This window comes from Pollachius pollachius (genome assembly GCF_949987615.1).
Source record: "Pollachius pollachius genome assembly, chromosome: 14".
Lineage (NCBI taxonomy): Eukaryota > Metazoa > Chordata > Actinopteri > Gadiformes > Gadidae > Pollachius > Pollachius pollachius.
In genome coordinates this window covers 19,009,967-19,024,347 of record NC_136947.1, presented here as the reverse complement: position 1 = coordinate 19,024,347, position 14,381 = coordinate 19,009,967, and the positions used below count along the sequence as shown (strand labels likewise).

The window sequence follows — 14,381 nt, the reverse complement described above, 5'->3', positions numbered from 1 at the left end:
AGTTGGAAATAACATTGTTTTGAAACAGACAGAGTAATCTTGGTGCATGGAATTAACCCCTGGGCCCCCAAGAGTGTGAATAGGTCCATGACCTTACCTCCAGAAGGCTGAGCACAGGGGAAAACTACAAATGAGGTCCATGAAACATCTATATCTTAAGTCTACAAGAGGTACCATCTGCTAACCTCCTGAAATGGCTGACAATTGCCCCCAAATAATCAGCAGGCAAACCTTAAATAATGTTTTTTTCTTTTTCGTAGGGGCAACTTTCAGGATTCATATGATTGCTGCAAAGCAATTCAATGTGTTTAAGTAGATGCCGTGAACATAGCTGTATCATTAAAAGGTTATAGATCAAATCGACTGAGTGATATTAGTTGAGTCGATTTTTGAAAATAGATATGCCTATTTTCAAAAATAATAGATATGTGCTTCAAACACCCATTTGTAAATGAAAACGCATTAAATCCTTCATAAGGGAGAGTAAGTTTGTTGCAGGGAGCAGTGTGATATTTTGCTGTCACCACCTTTCTGTATCATGTATGCTGATTTGGGGCGTGTTAAGACTACAATGTGGCAGCAGCAGCTGAGAGCTCTTTTTGCCCCCTGTAATGGCCATGCTCCTCCCTGCCATCTTTCCACTATGACACGTACGACCACCTGTGCTTGCCGGAAAGGTGCGCTGGCACCTGCCTCGACACACACAGACACACACCCACACACCCACACATACACCCACACCCACACCCACATCCACACACACATGCATCACACATATGCACACACACACACACACACACACACACACACACACACACACACACACACACACACACACACACACATTCACACACATGCACACACCCACACTCACACTCACATGCACATGCACACCCTCACACTCTCACACACACACACACACACACACACACACACACACACACACACACACACACACACACACACACACACACACATGCCTACACACATGTATGCACATATTCCACACACACTGAAACAGACACACACCCTCTCTAAGGAGCGGGTGGTGCATGGGGACCTGGTGAGTGCCGGCTGGAAATAGATCACCAGGCCAGAACATGCAGAAAGAAAATGAGCCTATCACAAATGATCAGAATTAATCTGCCAGATTAATCATTAGACACAGAGACGGATGATGAGGAACAGGGAAGAAACAGAGATTTCTAAGATCCACTCCCCTCCTCCTCCTCTTCCCAGGTTCCACCACCACATCCCCCACCAACCCCCATATTTCCCCCAAACAAATCAACCCCCCCCCCCCCCCCCCCCCCCCCCCCAACCACTGAGTTACCAGGGGAATATTGCGGTATCGGTAAGTGGCAGGAATTAGGTTCAACGTGGGGCGTCACAACAGAGGCAGCAAGGCCCCTTAATGGAGCGCCCTGTTACCGTAGACACAGCAACAACCAAAACAAAAACATGGCGGTGGGGTACCCGCCCTGCCCTCCCGCGGCCTGGGGAGCCGCCTGCTGGGCTGCAGCCGCCTAACGTGGGATACGGTAAACGTAGGATACAGTAACCATAGAAACCCTTTATGTGTATTAGTGTTTGCTCTAAACTAGCTCTCTCCCAGTTTAGTTTGAGGGATGTCCAATGAGGGTAAGGGTTTGGGGGAGGTGGGATAGGGGGGACTGGGGAGACCAGGGTGAGGTCCATGAGGGGTCCAAGCTCATGGGATCCAGCCCAATGGAGGGGGGTGGATGGAGCTGGAGAAGAAGATCTGTGCTTCTACAGAGCATCAAGTATTCCAAACAGACACACGCTTTATCTGGGGGGGTCCAGACTCAGAGTGAGACCAAGTTTCATTCTGATACGTAATGAGCACAGTTTGTGTACTAAGACTTTAAAGCTGGGGTAGGCAACATACTTTATAATAATTTTCTGTCCTATTTGTTGAATGAAGCTGGTCACGTGTTCTGGGGGAGTGGCTTTGGAGGGAGGACTGAAGGGAGGGCCGGGATGTTTCCGTTGGATACTTTCAAAATCGTGTTTAGGCTGGTTTCTCCAAATTGCCTACCCTAGCTTTAAGGTACTTCAATGAGATACGGGTTGCCTTGCCGTGTAAAAAATAATAGCATTAAAGTTATCAACAGGGTGCTTCATTGATATGAGGTGCACACAGGAGAGCAGCCTGGCATTCTGCAAAGTCAATTATAATTAGTCGTACTACAATATCATTATCTCCCACATATGCTTGTCCTTAATCTATGTCTGGAGATGTAACAAATGTCCACTCTTTTCTTTAGATTAACACTTGCTTTACAGATATCCGCCTCCCTTTGCCTCTCCAATGTATCTGTTCCATGTATTATATCAACCACCTGCCTGAATTGTTACATCACTGACTAAATAGAGGCATCTAAACTTAACTCGACTCACATGTGACACAAAGCAGCACAGCCTAACACAACGCAACATAGCAAAACGCAACAATAATCAATTCCCCCATAGATGGCGTGTTATTTGACACTTCATAATAATATTCTGAATATTGTAAACAATTGACAGCAATGCATAATGCACCTACCCTGCTTTATTTCAACATAACTTTTTCTAAACACAACATTCCAAATAGTTGTATATGGAAATGGAAAATCTTCAAAATAATTGATTGCAATCTAATTGTTATTGGGAGAAGATAAGCGATAAATATCCCAATTCCAGCTAAAAAAATTCTCTAATATAGATTGAATACAGAATAAAGGTTGCAGCACAATACTGCAAAATGGAACAGGTGTGCGTGCATCTGCGCGCGCGTGTGTGTGTGTGTGTGTGTGTGTGTGTGTGTGTGTGTGTGTGTGTGTGTGTGTGTGTGTGTGTGTGCGTCTTGTCTGATAAATTACCTATAGACGTGCGTGTGCGAGGAAAAGACACAAAGACTAATATTGAGCGAATTCGGAACACGAATACGTGTCGGTTGAGTAATAGGCTACTGAAGTGTCGGACATGAATGAAGACCTATGAATCAACGTGCGCATACAGGGGCTATCAAACCATTTCAAATCCAACACAGAAACACATATAAACCATACAAAAACACACGAACACGCACACTCACAAACACACAGACTCTCCAAGCGTTTTATTTTTTTATTCAAATCATGACAGGCGTGGCCATGAAATGAAAAATGTTGACAACATTTCCTTTTTTCATCCAATATGAAGGCTGCACGATCCTCACTATGGCACACACGAAAAGCGCGGAAAAAGAGAAGTACCTTATGTTGATCGATGCGGATCCTCTCCTCTCCTTTATGCGGGCTCTCTGGCCACAGGTGATAGCTGGAGCCGTAGTTGGGGCTGCTGCCGCTGCCGCTGCCGCTGCCGCTGCTGCTCCTGCTGCTGCTGCTCCCTGCAGGCGCAGTCCGGTTCCCCGCGATCTGCTGCTGCTGCCGCTCGGTGGTAGACTGCTTCACGCCGCTGTGGTCGCGGCAGTGTGGCGGTGGTGTCTGCTCGGCGGTCCTCCCTCCAGACTTATTTCGCTCCTGTTCACAGTGCTGCTGCTGTGGACGCTGGGGACATAACCCCAGTGCGTCTTGCTGTTGCTGTTGCTGCTGCTGCTGCTGCTGCTGCTGTTGCTGTTGCTGTTGCTGTTGCTGTTGCTGTTGCTGCTGCTGTTGCTGTTGCAGCAGTGGTGCTTGCTGAGTCCTACATAGCTCTTCTGAGCCGCTGGCGCAGTAGTTGAGTGGCAAGCTGCTGCCCACCAGTAGCTGTTGCTGCGCTCGTAATTGTGGGAGCTGTTGCTGCTGTTGTTGCTGCTGCTGCTGCAAGTCCTGAGTCTGCGACGACTCAAATGGTCTCCTGTTGGCAGCGTCCGTTGACTCACACACATTGAAGGATCGCCCTTTCTGTGAGTTTCTACGGTTTCCTTCAGGGGAGGGGTCCCTGTGTGGGGGTCTTAAATGACTCTGCTGTTGCTGCAACAACTGCCTCTGGTCTCGGTTCCCTCCTCCTCCTCCTCCTCCTCCTCCTCCTCCTCCTCCTCCTCCCCTGCAGCGGTCCACGGTGCTTGCCTGTCGGTGGGGTTTGGCACTCCTTCGGTCCTCCTTTCGGGAATCCTGGGAAAAGCGTTGGGACGAGCGCGAGGACGTCGGTGGCGGGGGTATCGGCGAGGGCAGCACGGGTGGGCAGGGGGGCTGCGGCGAGAACGGGTCGAGGGGATGGTGGTGCTGCTGGTGGCGGTGGTGGTGCTGAGAGAAACCCGCCTCCTGGTCAGAAAAACTGCAGTGGCAGCTCGGAAAAACCGGCTGCTTGTCCGACTGCGGCTGAGGCGGCGGCGGCTGCGGTGATCCCGCCGCGGCCCAGGGATCCTGCTGCTGAAGCGGTGCCTGGAGCCGCCCGGAGCCAGGGTCACTACCCCGGTGCGGGGGTGGCGGGGATGCGATGTCGTAGCTCACCAGAGGCAGCGGGTCGCCGCTGTGGCTGGGTCTGCGGGAGGGCTGGCTGAGACACGGCAGCTCCTGGAGGCTCTGGCGGTACGCGGCGGTGGTCGAGGGACGGTCTCGGTGGTGAGACGAGGGCGGGGGCGGCAGGCTGAACACAGGGGCGGCTCCGGGGTCTCGGCTGCTCGGCGCGACGCTGCTCTTCTCTCGCTGGTAGTCGGGAGTTTGGTGGTGCTGGGGGACAGCTCCGGCGTATCGATGCCGCATCCCCTTGATCGCCTCGTCTTGCTGTCTTGCTTGCTCCTTTGCCGTGTAGAGCTCCGACACCCGTTCATTGCGATCAGTCCCAGCAGAATAGAACCGACTTGTATCATTGGTAGGTTTGGTCAAGACCTGCCTTAAAACGTCACCGTGCAGCCAGGACGCCGCCTTCGGTAGAGGATCGGTGCATGCACGCTTTGTATGCGCACGGCAGGCTGCAGCGGCTCCAACGCTGCTGCTTCACTCAAACAATGCCTCATGGGTTGAGGTAGAACGGAAACGAGATTACCGGTCTAAGTCTAAGAATGTGTTACAAACCTGATTGTTTGGTCGACCGCCTAAATCCAGTGCGGATTCACTAGATGGACTTTGTCATTGTTGCCCTAACCAACACTACGCATAATCAAGCATCGGCTGCACTGCTAAACCCCGTCGTGCACACACTGTTCATCCCCCCAAATAAATGCAAATGCGCGTTTTAATAAAACCGCCTTCATGGTACTGGATCATTCTCCCCTGTTATGTTTTGTGCTTGAGAACATTGTGTGTTTGTGTCTTCGTGTGAAATGCACTGATACCCCGAGCCGATTCCACTTGTTGGCCTGCACGTATAACCGCACCATATAAAAAAAACAACGGCATCACATGCCAGTCGTTTCTTATTAACGGTAGAATACTTAAAAAATATTGGACAGGTTTAGTTTTTAAAGCATGCATCGCCGTCGCAGCTCATGCAGCATGTGTGTCGATTGACATGCTGCTACTAACTGCTATCACATGCTGCTCATAGGAAAATAAACTGGGAGAGAAAGAGGGAGAGAGACAGAGGGAGAGAGACAGAGGTAGAGAGAGAGAAAGAGAGAGAGAGAGAGAGAGAGAGAGAGAGAGAGAAAACTGGGGTACGCATGGTACGAGGAGAGAGTGCAGTAGCTCTGTCCATGGTGCTGAGTTAGTTCCCAAGCGCATCACCAAAACAGCTTCTATTGCCAACGGATGGACAGCTGTCAAGAACAGAAGGGAGGATCAACGATCGACGTTCACATTTTCTGAGATATAAGTGGCATATAGTCGAGTGTAGTCTAAGTCCCTTCAATTCTCGACAAATGCATTTTTGTTTGACACCATTTATTGTTTGAAAAGGGAAGCATAAACAAAAGGGCAGTCCGTTAAACCGAGAGTAAGCATTTGGAGTTGGCCTGAGGAAGAGAAACAGAGGGAGAGACGGTGGAGACAGGCCAGCGTCTGCACCATTCATCAGCTACCCTTAATACTAGTATTCCTGAAGCTTGCTCAGCCCTTTGGAGGTTTCCTAGGCCCCGGAGACTGCAGCGACGGCAGGCTGTCTGTGGCCCGGACCAGTGTACCGAAGCCTCTGCTTTATATCCCAGGTGAAAGACTGGGAGATTCAGGAGATGCCCTGGCCCGGTACCGCATTAGAAACTTGATCATTTTCATTAAGTAATTGCTTGCTGTGTGACCTGTGTGAGTTCCTTGGCAAGATGGAGTTTCATTTGCCTGGTTTGTGGAAGCAATGTTACTGCTTCCTTCCTAAATAATTAAATCAAACTTTACAACTCCTGTTTGGACGCGGACGCACACGCTCATTCACTTTACTCACACTGCCCTGCCCTGCTGCGTGCCAGCGCACACAAGCACGGCAGTGAACACACACTCTCCCTCTTACACACACACGCACACACGCATACACACACACACAGGGTTCTGGACGCATTGCTTAGACCTATGAGACTCTCTCTTTTTGTCTCTGTCTCCATCTCTATGTCTCTGTGTGTCTCTCCCTCTCTCTCTCTCCCTCTCACTCTGACAAAACACAACACGACATTCAACGCACCACAACAAGATGTAACACACACACACACACACACACACACACACACACACACACACACACACACACACACACACCCTCCCCTGCTGGACAGGTCGTGCTATGAACCCCCCCCCATGGTGTAGGTCCCGCGTGGCCATGCGGCGTGCTGGGTGGCTGGAGGAGCGGCTGGGCGGCGCCTTGGTGACGCTCAGCGAGCGGGCGGACGTGGAGCCGGCCAGCAGCTCCTCCAGCAGACCAGAGGCCTGTAAAAACACACAGAGACTCAGAGATGCAGGCCCCGCAGAACAGGCAGAGGACAGGGGGTGGGTGGCTGACGGGGGGAGGCATACATTTGTGGGTGTGTGTGTGTACGCGTGTGTAAGGGAGGGGGGATCTAAGTGTGTATGATTGTGTGTGTGTGTGTGTATGTGTGTGTGTGTGTGTGTGTGTGTGTGTGTGTGTGTGTGTGTGTGTGTGTGTGTGTGCGTGTGTGTGTGGGAGTGTGAAGGAGGGGGTCGTAAGAGTGTCTGTGTGTGTTTAAGCGAGAGAGAGGTGGAATGGACAGAGCGACAGAGAGAGGGGCAGCTGTTAAAAGCACAGGTGCACAGAAGGGCAAAGTGGATCAAAGGAGATCAACTGAAGAGAGTAAATATGTGTAGTGTAAAGGAGCCCAATGCTAAACTAGATACAAACTGATCTAATGTCTTGCAATTGTTTACATCAAAAAAAGATGGCCAGAATAATCCATCTTAAGGTGTAGGCATGTTAGTGTGTGTTTGTGTTTGTGTGTGTGTGTGTGTGTGTGTGTGTGTATGTTTGTGTGCTTGTGTTTGTGTTTGCCTGCCTACGTGCATTGTGCCTGTGTGTGTGTGTTTGTGTGCTTGTGTTTGTGCCTGCCTGCCTGCGTGCATTGTGCGTGTTTGTGTGAGTGTGCCTGCCTGCACGCAGTGTGCGTGTTTGTGTCCGTGTGCTTGTGCCTGCCTGCGCGCAGTGTGTGTGTGTGTGTGTGTGTGCGTGTGTGTATACGAGGCTAAGTCTAAGTCTTATGTCTCCCTTTTTATTCTGAGTGATGTCTGTGCAGTGGACATTGGCCATCTTGCATCACCCCACAACAAACCATAAGGACTATACATAAGATACAACATAAGAATCATAAGGACTATAAGCACCATAAGAACCATAAACACCATAAGCACCATGAGGACCATAAACACCATAAACACCGTAAGCTCCATGTGGACCATAAGCCCCATAAGCAACATAAGCACCATAAAGAACATAGCACTATAAGCACCATAAGCACTATAAGCACCATAAGCACCATTAGCACCATAAGCAGCACTCGACATATCTCTCCTTCTAGCAGTCAGTGGCATTCGAGTGTGACTGTGTGACTGAAGCGCTGCCTCCGGGGGCCGTAAGGGATGGTCGGGGTCCTATCTGAGAGCGATGGCTGGCCTCGGCGGGGCTACACAGTGTTTGCTCTGTGAGGCGCGTGAGTAACGTCCCGCGCCTCGAGCCACAACCGAGGACGACCCGACGAACGCGTCCAACGCACTAATACCCAAACGTAATGAGCAGCCAATGATCCAAGCGATGAGGGAGTGGTGGTCCGCCGTCCCGAGACCCCAAGGCTCAGGTCGTCACTCCCGCGTGGCCGTCATCTGATACGGGAGGACGAGGGCCATCACGGCCACGTCATACCGGCTATCGGTAGGCCGCCACCAGCGGCGCCGCTGGCAGCAGCAGTCGTGGCAGCAGCAGGGCTCCGCGCCCGACACCAGGATTTATCTCTGACAACGGAGATCATTAGCGAGATTTGCAGCGGCTACTCAAATGACTAAGCAGCCTCGCCATCATTCAAGAGGAGGCCTCTACACGGCGATGCATTGTTAAATATCAGCTGACACGTCAGCACACCCTGACGCCCAGGAATGAATGGAGAGAGCCGTACGGAGACGGGTGCTAGGGTGCGTTGTTGGTGGTGGGGGAGGTGGTGGGAGAACAACTTTGATGGAGTGTTTTCAATTACCTCTGCGAGCGGAGCCAAGGTGCAGGGAATGATGAAGTGACAATAGTTGTAATGCGCCGCAACCGTGGCATGTAACTTCCCAAATGTGACCAGATGATGAAGCCGGATGATTTAAGATTACTTTTGATGATTGTTGAATGAGATGTGATGATGGATTGGATTCTGGATCCTGGATTCTAGATTCTTGATTCTAGATTCTCGTAGATCCTCGAAGATTCTCAAAGATATGACTCTCACAGTTTAGATGCCCAAAGAATATATTAGAATAGAACAGATCCGGTTGAATCAGACCAGATCAGATACATGACCTTTGAGGACAGTGACGGTATTTGCGAACTGTTCTTCTCCTCTGGTCGGTGGTTAAAGATTAGCCGGTGTTATCTCTCATGTGAGAGCAACAATTAGTCTCCTCATCTCCATCTTAGTTATCTGAGTTTCCCCACACGTTATTTTAATTATTCCAGCCCTACACTGCACCACTCTCATACCGAGATGCTAGCTCCGACTACTTATAGTTCATCACTTTCTATTGTCATTACAGTAAACAAAGAACGGATATGAAAATCCATGGCTATCACAGGCCTGGAATTAAGACACTTTTATCTGAAATATTCATGCAGGTGAGCATCTATATAATAGTTTAAATACAAGCCCTGTAGTAATTCAATGTACCCTTTTCTATACTGTAACTGTCACAGTGTCAAAGTATGATTTGTGTTAACTGCTTACAGGTGTTGAATGTGTGCGTACTGCACATCCATTGGCAGACGGGTCGTTAAACGTGCATGAGTGGTTTTGAATGCACAGCAATGACACGCACATTATCTCCAAAAACACCAAAGAAGAAGAATTAGAGCATTGACTTCCACAAGCTGCACCAGAGGGAATAGCACTAGCTCAAAGCAAAGACACACAGAAACATAACATGCAGGGCAGGGTTGATCGATGATTTCCTACTGCTGTAGGCTGTGTGCAGGGTGTGTATGCATGTATGCGTATGTCTATATATTGTTAATATAAACAACGGTTCTTGGACAGCACACCGCTACACAGCAGGGCATGAAGGGGAGCACGGAGCACTTCTCAATGGCAGAGAAACTGTCAAATCTTACCTAAAGCACCTTTAACTGAACTTCTGTGTGTGTGTGTGTGTGTGTGTGTGTGTGTGTGTGTGTGTGTGTGTGTGTGTGTGTGTTTGTATTTGTGTGTTTGGTTGGGTGGCCTTGAATGTGTGCGTGCGTCTGTGCATGTGGCCGCAAGATGGACAATAGTGATAATGATGATGGTTATGGTGAGGAGGATGATGGTGAGAATGAAGGTGATGATAAGGGTGATATTGTTGCTGAGGATGAGGGAGATAGTGGTGAGGAGGATGAGGTTGATTGCGATAGTGATCAAGAGGGTGATGGTGAGGATGAGGGTGATAGAGATAGTGATGGATGGAGCTCATCACGATGCAAAGGTTCAAAGACCGGGCCCGAGCTCTCATCATCACAGCCGCAAGCACCACAAAGAGCTGACCAATTGACCCCCTACATCCATCGCCAGCAGAGACAGGCGCAGAGAGGGAAAGAGAAAGAGACAGAGACATAAAGACACAGAGAGCGATAGAGGGACAGAGAGAGAGAGAGACAAAGAGAGACACACACTCAGAGACACACAGACACAGAGGGATTGAGGGACAGAGAGAGAGACAGACGGCCGTGCTCTGAGGTTAAACACACCTATAGTTTGCCGTTCCCCAGGTCCTCCTCGCACTAAAGGTTACAGGGAGACCCCCACGACATGGGGAAGTGTGCGAGGGTGTGTGTGTGTGTCTCTGTGTGTCAACTGTTTGCGTATATCCTATATATTTTATTTTAGTTAATAAACATAGATGAGCTGTAGATTTTGTATTTTTCCAAGCCACACGATTTAATCTGGTGAACACACTATAAATACAGTATTGGGTTCATCAATGTAGGCCTATAATATATCATTTTAAATTATTCCTCTTACAAATGTAATAAATTGATTATTTAAAGGTGGATAGAGATGTGAATACACATTTGACACAATAAAAAAAATCTCAGTTCATTTTCTTCCATAGTAGCAATATAAACATATATATTTCAAATAATTGTACTCACCCTTTCTCAAAGGGAGGATGCACGTGCTGCCTCGTGGAGAAGAACACAGCCCATCAGCGGTGATCACACCCGACAGCGAGGAGATCAATAGTCTCATGCCCACAAGAGGGGACTCTACCAGCCAGTCTGTCTCTGCTGTCGCTTCCCCAGGTAGCTATGGGGAATACACCCTCTGAATGGCTGTTGTAAACCAGAGCACACTCTGGTGTTGTGACGTTATGCTTTATTGTCATTGGCTATTTCCCCATCTCCTTCTCCCTCGTTACGTGGGGTTATTATACTCCACGTGTGGCGACTTAATGGCAGCAGCAGCCCAAAGGTCTTTGTAAGCGAGTTGTTGTTTCATTTTTAGCCTGAGCAAATCTAACCTTTCGAATCGACAGTGAATGCTAACTCCGCACCAGTGATAGCCCGCGAAATTAACTATGGGTGGGGAGCGGTTAATTTGATTTGTGAAGTCGATACAAATTCGCCATTTTCGGGACGAGAGGGAATACAAATAAAATTAGCATTGAAAAAAAATCCTTCGCCTGAAAGCCCACATTTTGATAGAAGCCGTAAAATATCGACAGAGACCCTTCGGGGTGTTTTATGACCTTGTGTTTGCTGACGTCTCCCCCTCTATTTCTCTCCAACCCCCTTTCCTAAATTGATGCGGGGATTCCTGCTTCTATTTTTAGAAACCTCGGCGGTGGAAAGCGGCGTGTGGGAGGAGGAGGAGGCGAGGGGGAGGGGGGAGGGGGAGGGCTGTGCGCGGGGGCTTCCCATGCGGACTTCAGCTGCAGCAGCACGAGCACAAAAGCCCCCCACTGTCAAGGCTTTGAATCGTGACCAGGCAGCCGGATCGGCATGAGGCGATAGGCACAAAAGGCGCGCCGTTTCATTTTCTCCGTTTCAGAAAGATATTATATTTTGCGCACGCGTTGATTTTCCGCCACGAGGGTTATTAGACTACAGAGAATATAGTCAGGTTATTATTATGGAGAAATAGGCTTGAAGAGAATCACACGTTTGCATGTGCATCATCGAATATAAAATAAGATCAATAATTGAACAGCCTAGTGGGCTAGGTGTATCTCATTCCGGTATGTTCTTGAAATGAAGAATCCGTTATCTCTTTGTTTGTCGACACCATATGACGTAGCCATTATTAAGGAAAGGGTGTGCCCGTGCGATAAGGGTGGCCTTCACGCATTCATATGTTGATATCTAAAATGTAGTCTACCGACACAAAACCAGTGAAGATAAGGGCCATAGTTCTTGTTATCAGCTGTGATCACCTGTGTTTATGCTTCGATGACGCTTCGGTGAAAGGAAAGTCTGTTAGAAAACGGAAATTTTGGACAAAATGCCTTACCCAGTAAAAACACTTAAACCATAAAGGAACCAATGTGTTCCCGCCATAGGGAGGGTTTCATAATTCATCACCGGGACACTATTTTTAGCTGCTATGCTGGCGCGGAGGGTTTCCGGGCACAGTCACAGCAGGCCCACCGCGGGGGGAAGCCCGGTCACACCGCTATATAAACCAGATAAGGGCTTAGGCCTTCAGAAGACATCCGGTTAGTGCGCAAACAGCCTTAAATAAAGGACCTGGTTAATATTAAAAGGGGTTTATAGGCCAAAGAAAATGTCATTAAATTAAAGCCATATTTCTATGGAAACATCTGGCATGAGGCTAAATGTGCCTGCATTTATTGTGTCAATCATTATTGCATTGTGTATGTCCATGCATGTGCACGCATGTGTGTGTGTGTGTGTGTGTGTGTGTGTAGATTTTACAGAAGCAGAAAATTCAACAAATTAGCTTTGAAATTCCAAGAACAATTGCTCGATCTCTCTGTAAACAGTTCAGATTTCCAATTCTGCAAAAACAAATTATCAATAATATTTTGGATTTAACAGAGGACCGGACTGCAAATGATAGAGGCGTGATAGAGGTCACTCCGATGCACCGACGTTGAACACAAGCACGACATTTTGGGGTAAAAACGACCAGGAATCTGAATGTAGTAGAAATTGGGAGACAGTCAATATATCTTGCGGACACAATTCCCATTGGCTGGTCAGATCCCTCTTGAGACAGGAGGGTATTTGTTGTCTTAGACAGACAGATCTTTACTCTTTATAGCAGACGCCATGACGCCAGAAATAACGACCCTTACCCATGGCAGGGGTGCGCGCGGGGTGGGGTCTTGATCATTTGACCTTCTGCGCCATCACTTCCTTCCAATCTTGTCTGTTCTCCCTGTTGCCATGGACACCATACATCCCCAGCATGCTGTGACACTGTGCATAGACTAAAATCCCCTATAACCACACAAGCATCTTTTCTACTTCCTTCCTGTTCCCGTATGTGTTGTCATGGCAGCACTTTGGGGGGCGGGTCACCTGACTCTCCAGAGGTCATAAACTCTTAGTTCAAGTTCTGGGTTCGATTCCCAATGGATTCTGTTTTATTCTGTATGCATCCTTGAGCAGGATGTCTAACCCCTACCTGCTGCTCTTCTGACATTTAAATCCAACAACCGATAGAAGAACTGGTTACATGAATAACTAGTAATAGTAAATGAACTGTTTTGAGCCACTCAACACTGGGCTTCAAACGATCATACCCTGCTGCAGGCAGACCTTCATTTTATTAAGACACCATCCAGATTCTACAAAGTCAGTGAAGAAAACCTTCAGACGAAGTCTCTCTCTCTCTCTCTCTCTATCTCTCTCTCTTTCATTGAATTCCCCACCGTCCGCAAGGTGAACAGCGGAGACCTTAATATCTTCATGTCCCATTTACCCGCCAGAGGTGTGGATCATCGGAGCAGGTCAGGGGACTGCTCCCTGATTCTCTGCCTACCATCACACAAAGGGATTTATTTTCTATAGGCGGGCCATATATATATATATATATATATAAACATTATACATCCAATGCTCAATGTTATTTTCCAGGAAACGTAGGCCTATATTATAGGGAAGGAGGGAGAGAGCAAAGAGAAGGACCGACATAATGGGAAAAATAATCAGCTGGAGCAGTGAAGCCTTTGAGGGGTACGAGATAAAACAGTGGCGTTGGTCTGATAGGGTGGAGGTGTGTGTGTGGGGGGGGAGGGGCAGCAGGCAACAGATAATATAAGAAATGATGGTGGTGGAGGGGTTTGGATTCAGATGGACTGGATGATAATGTTGCCATGTATTAAAAAAATCTACGACTGGGCTTATTTGGCTCACATTACGTCTCTCACTTGCACTATATTGCTCTCTCTCTCTCTAGCTGGCTATTTCTCTCTCTCTCTCTCTAGCTGATTATCTCTCTCTCTCTCTCTCTCTCTCTCTCTCTCTAGCTGACTATATTGCTCTCTCTCTCTCTCTCTCTCTAGCTGGCTATATTGCTCTCTCTCTCTCTCTCTCTTGCTGGCTATCTCTCTCTCTCTCTCTCTCTTTCTCTCTAGCTGGCTATCTCTCTCTCTCTCTCTCTCTTTCTCTAGCTGGCTATCTCTCTCTCTCTCTCTAGCTGGCTATATTGCTCTCTCTCTCTCTCTCTTGCTGGCTATCTCTCTCTTTCTCTCTAGCTGGCTATCTCTCTCTCTCTCTCTCTTTCTCTAGCTGGCTATCTCTCTCTCTCTCTCTAGCTGGCTATATTGCTCTCTCTCTCTCTCTCTTGCTGGCTATCTCTCTCTTTCTCTCTAGCTGGCTATCTCTCTCTC

At 48.4% G+C, this 14,381-nt stretch overlaps 1 protein-coding gene across 1 annotated transcript in view; it reads right to left on the bottom strand.

Moving 5' to 3' along the window:
* The window catches only part of kcnn1a (potassium intermediate/small conductance calcium-activated channel, subfamily N, member 1a), a gene marked incomplete at both ends in the record, with an annotated part of 41,373 nt that extends 36,682 nt beyond the window's left edge, over positions 1-4,691 (bottom strand). The window contains one exon of the mRNA XM_079750993.1: positions 3,261-4,691. Within this exon, the coding sequence (XP_079607119.1) occupies positions 3,261-4,691 (1,431 nt within the window). The remainder of the gene's footprint in view (positions 1-3,260) is intronic.
* Positions 4,692-14,381: the final 9,690 nt, after the last annotated feature.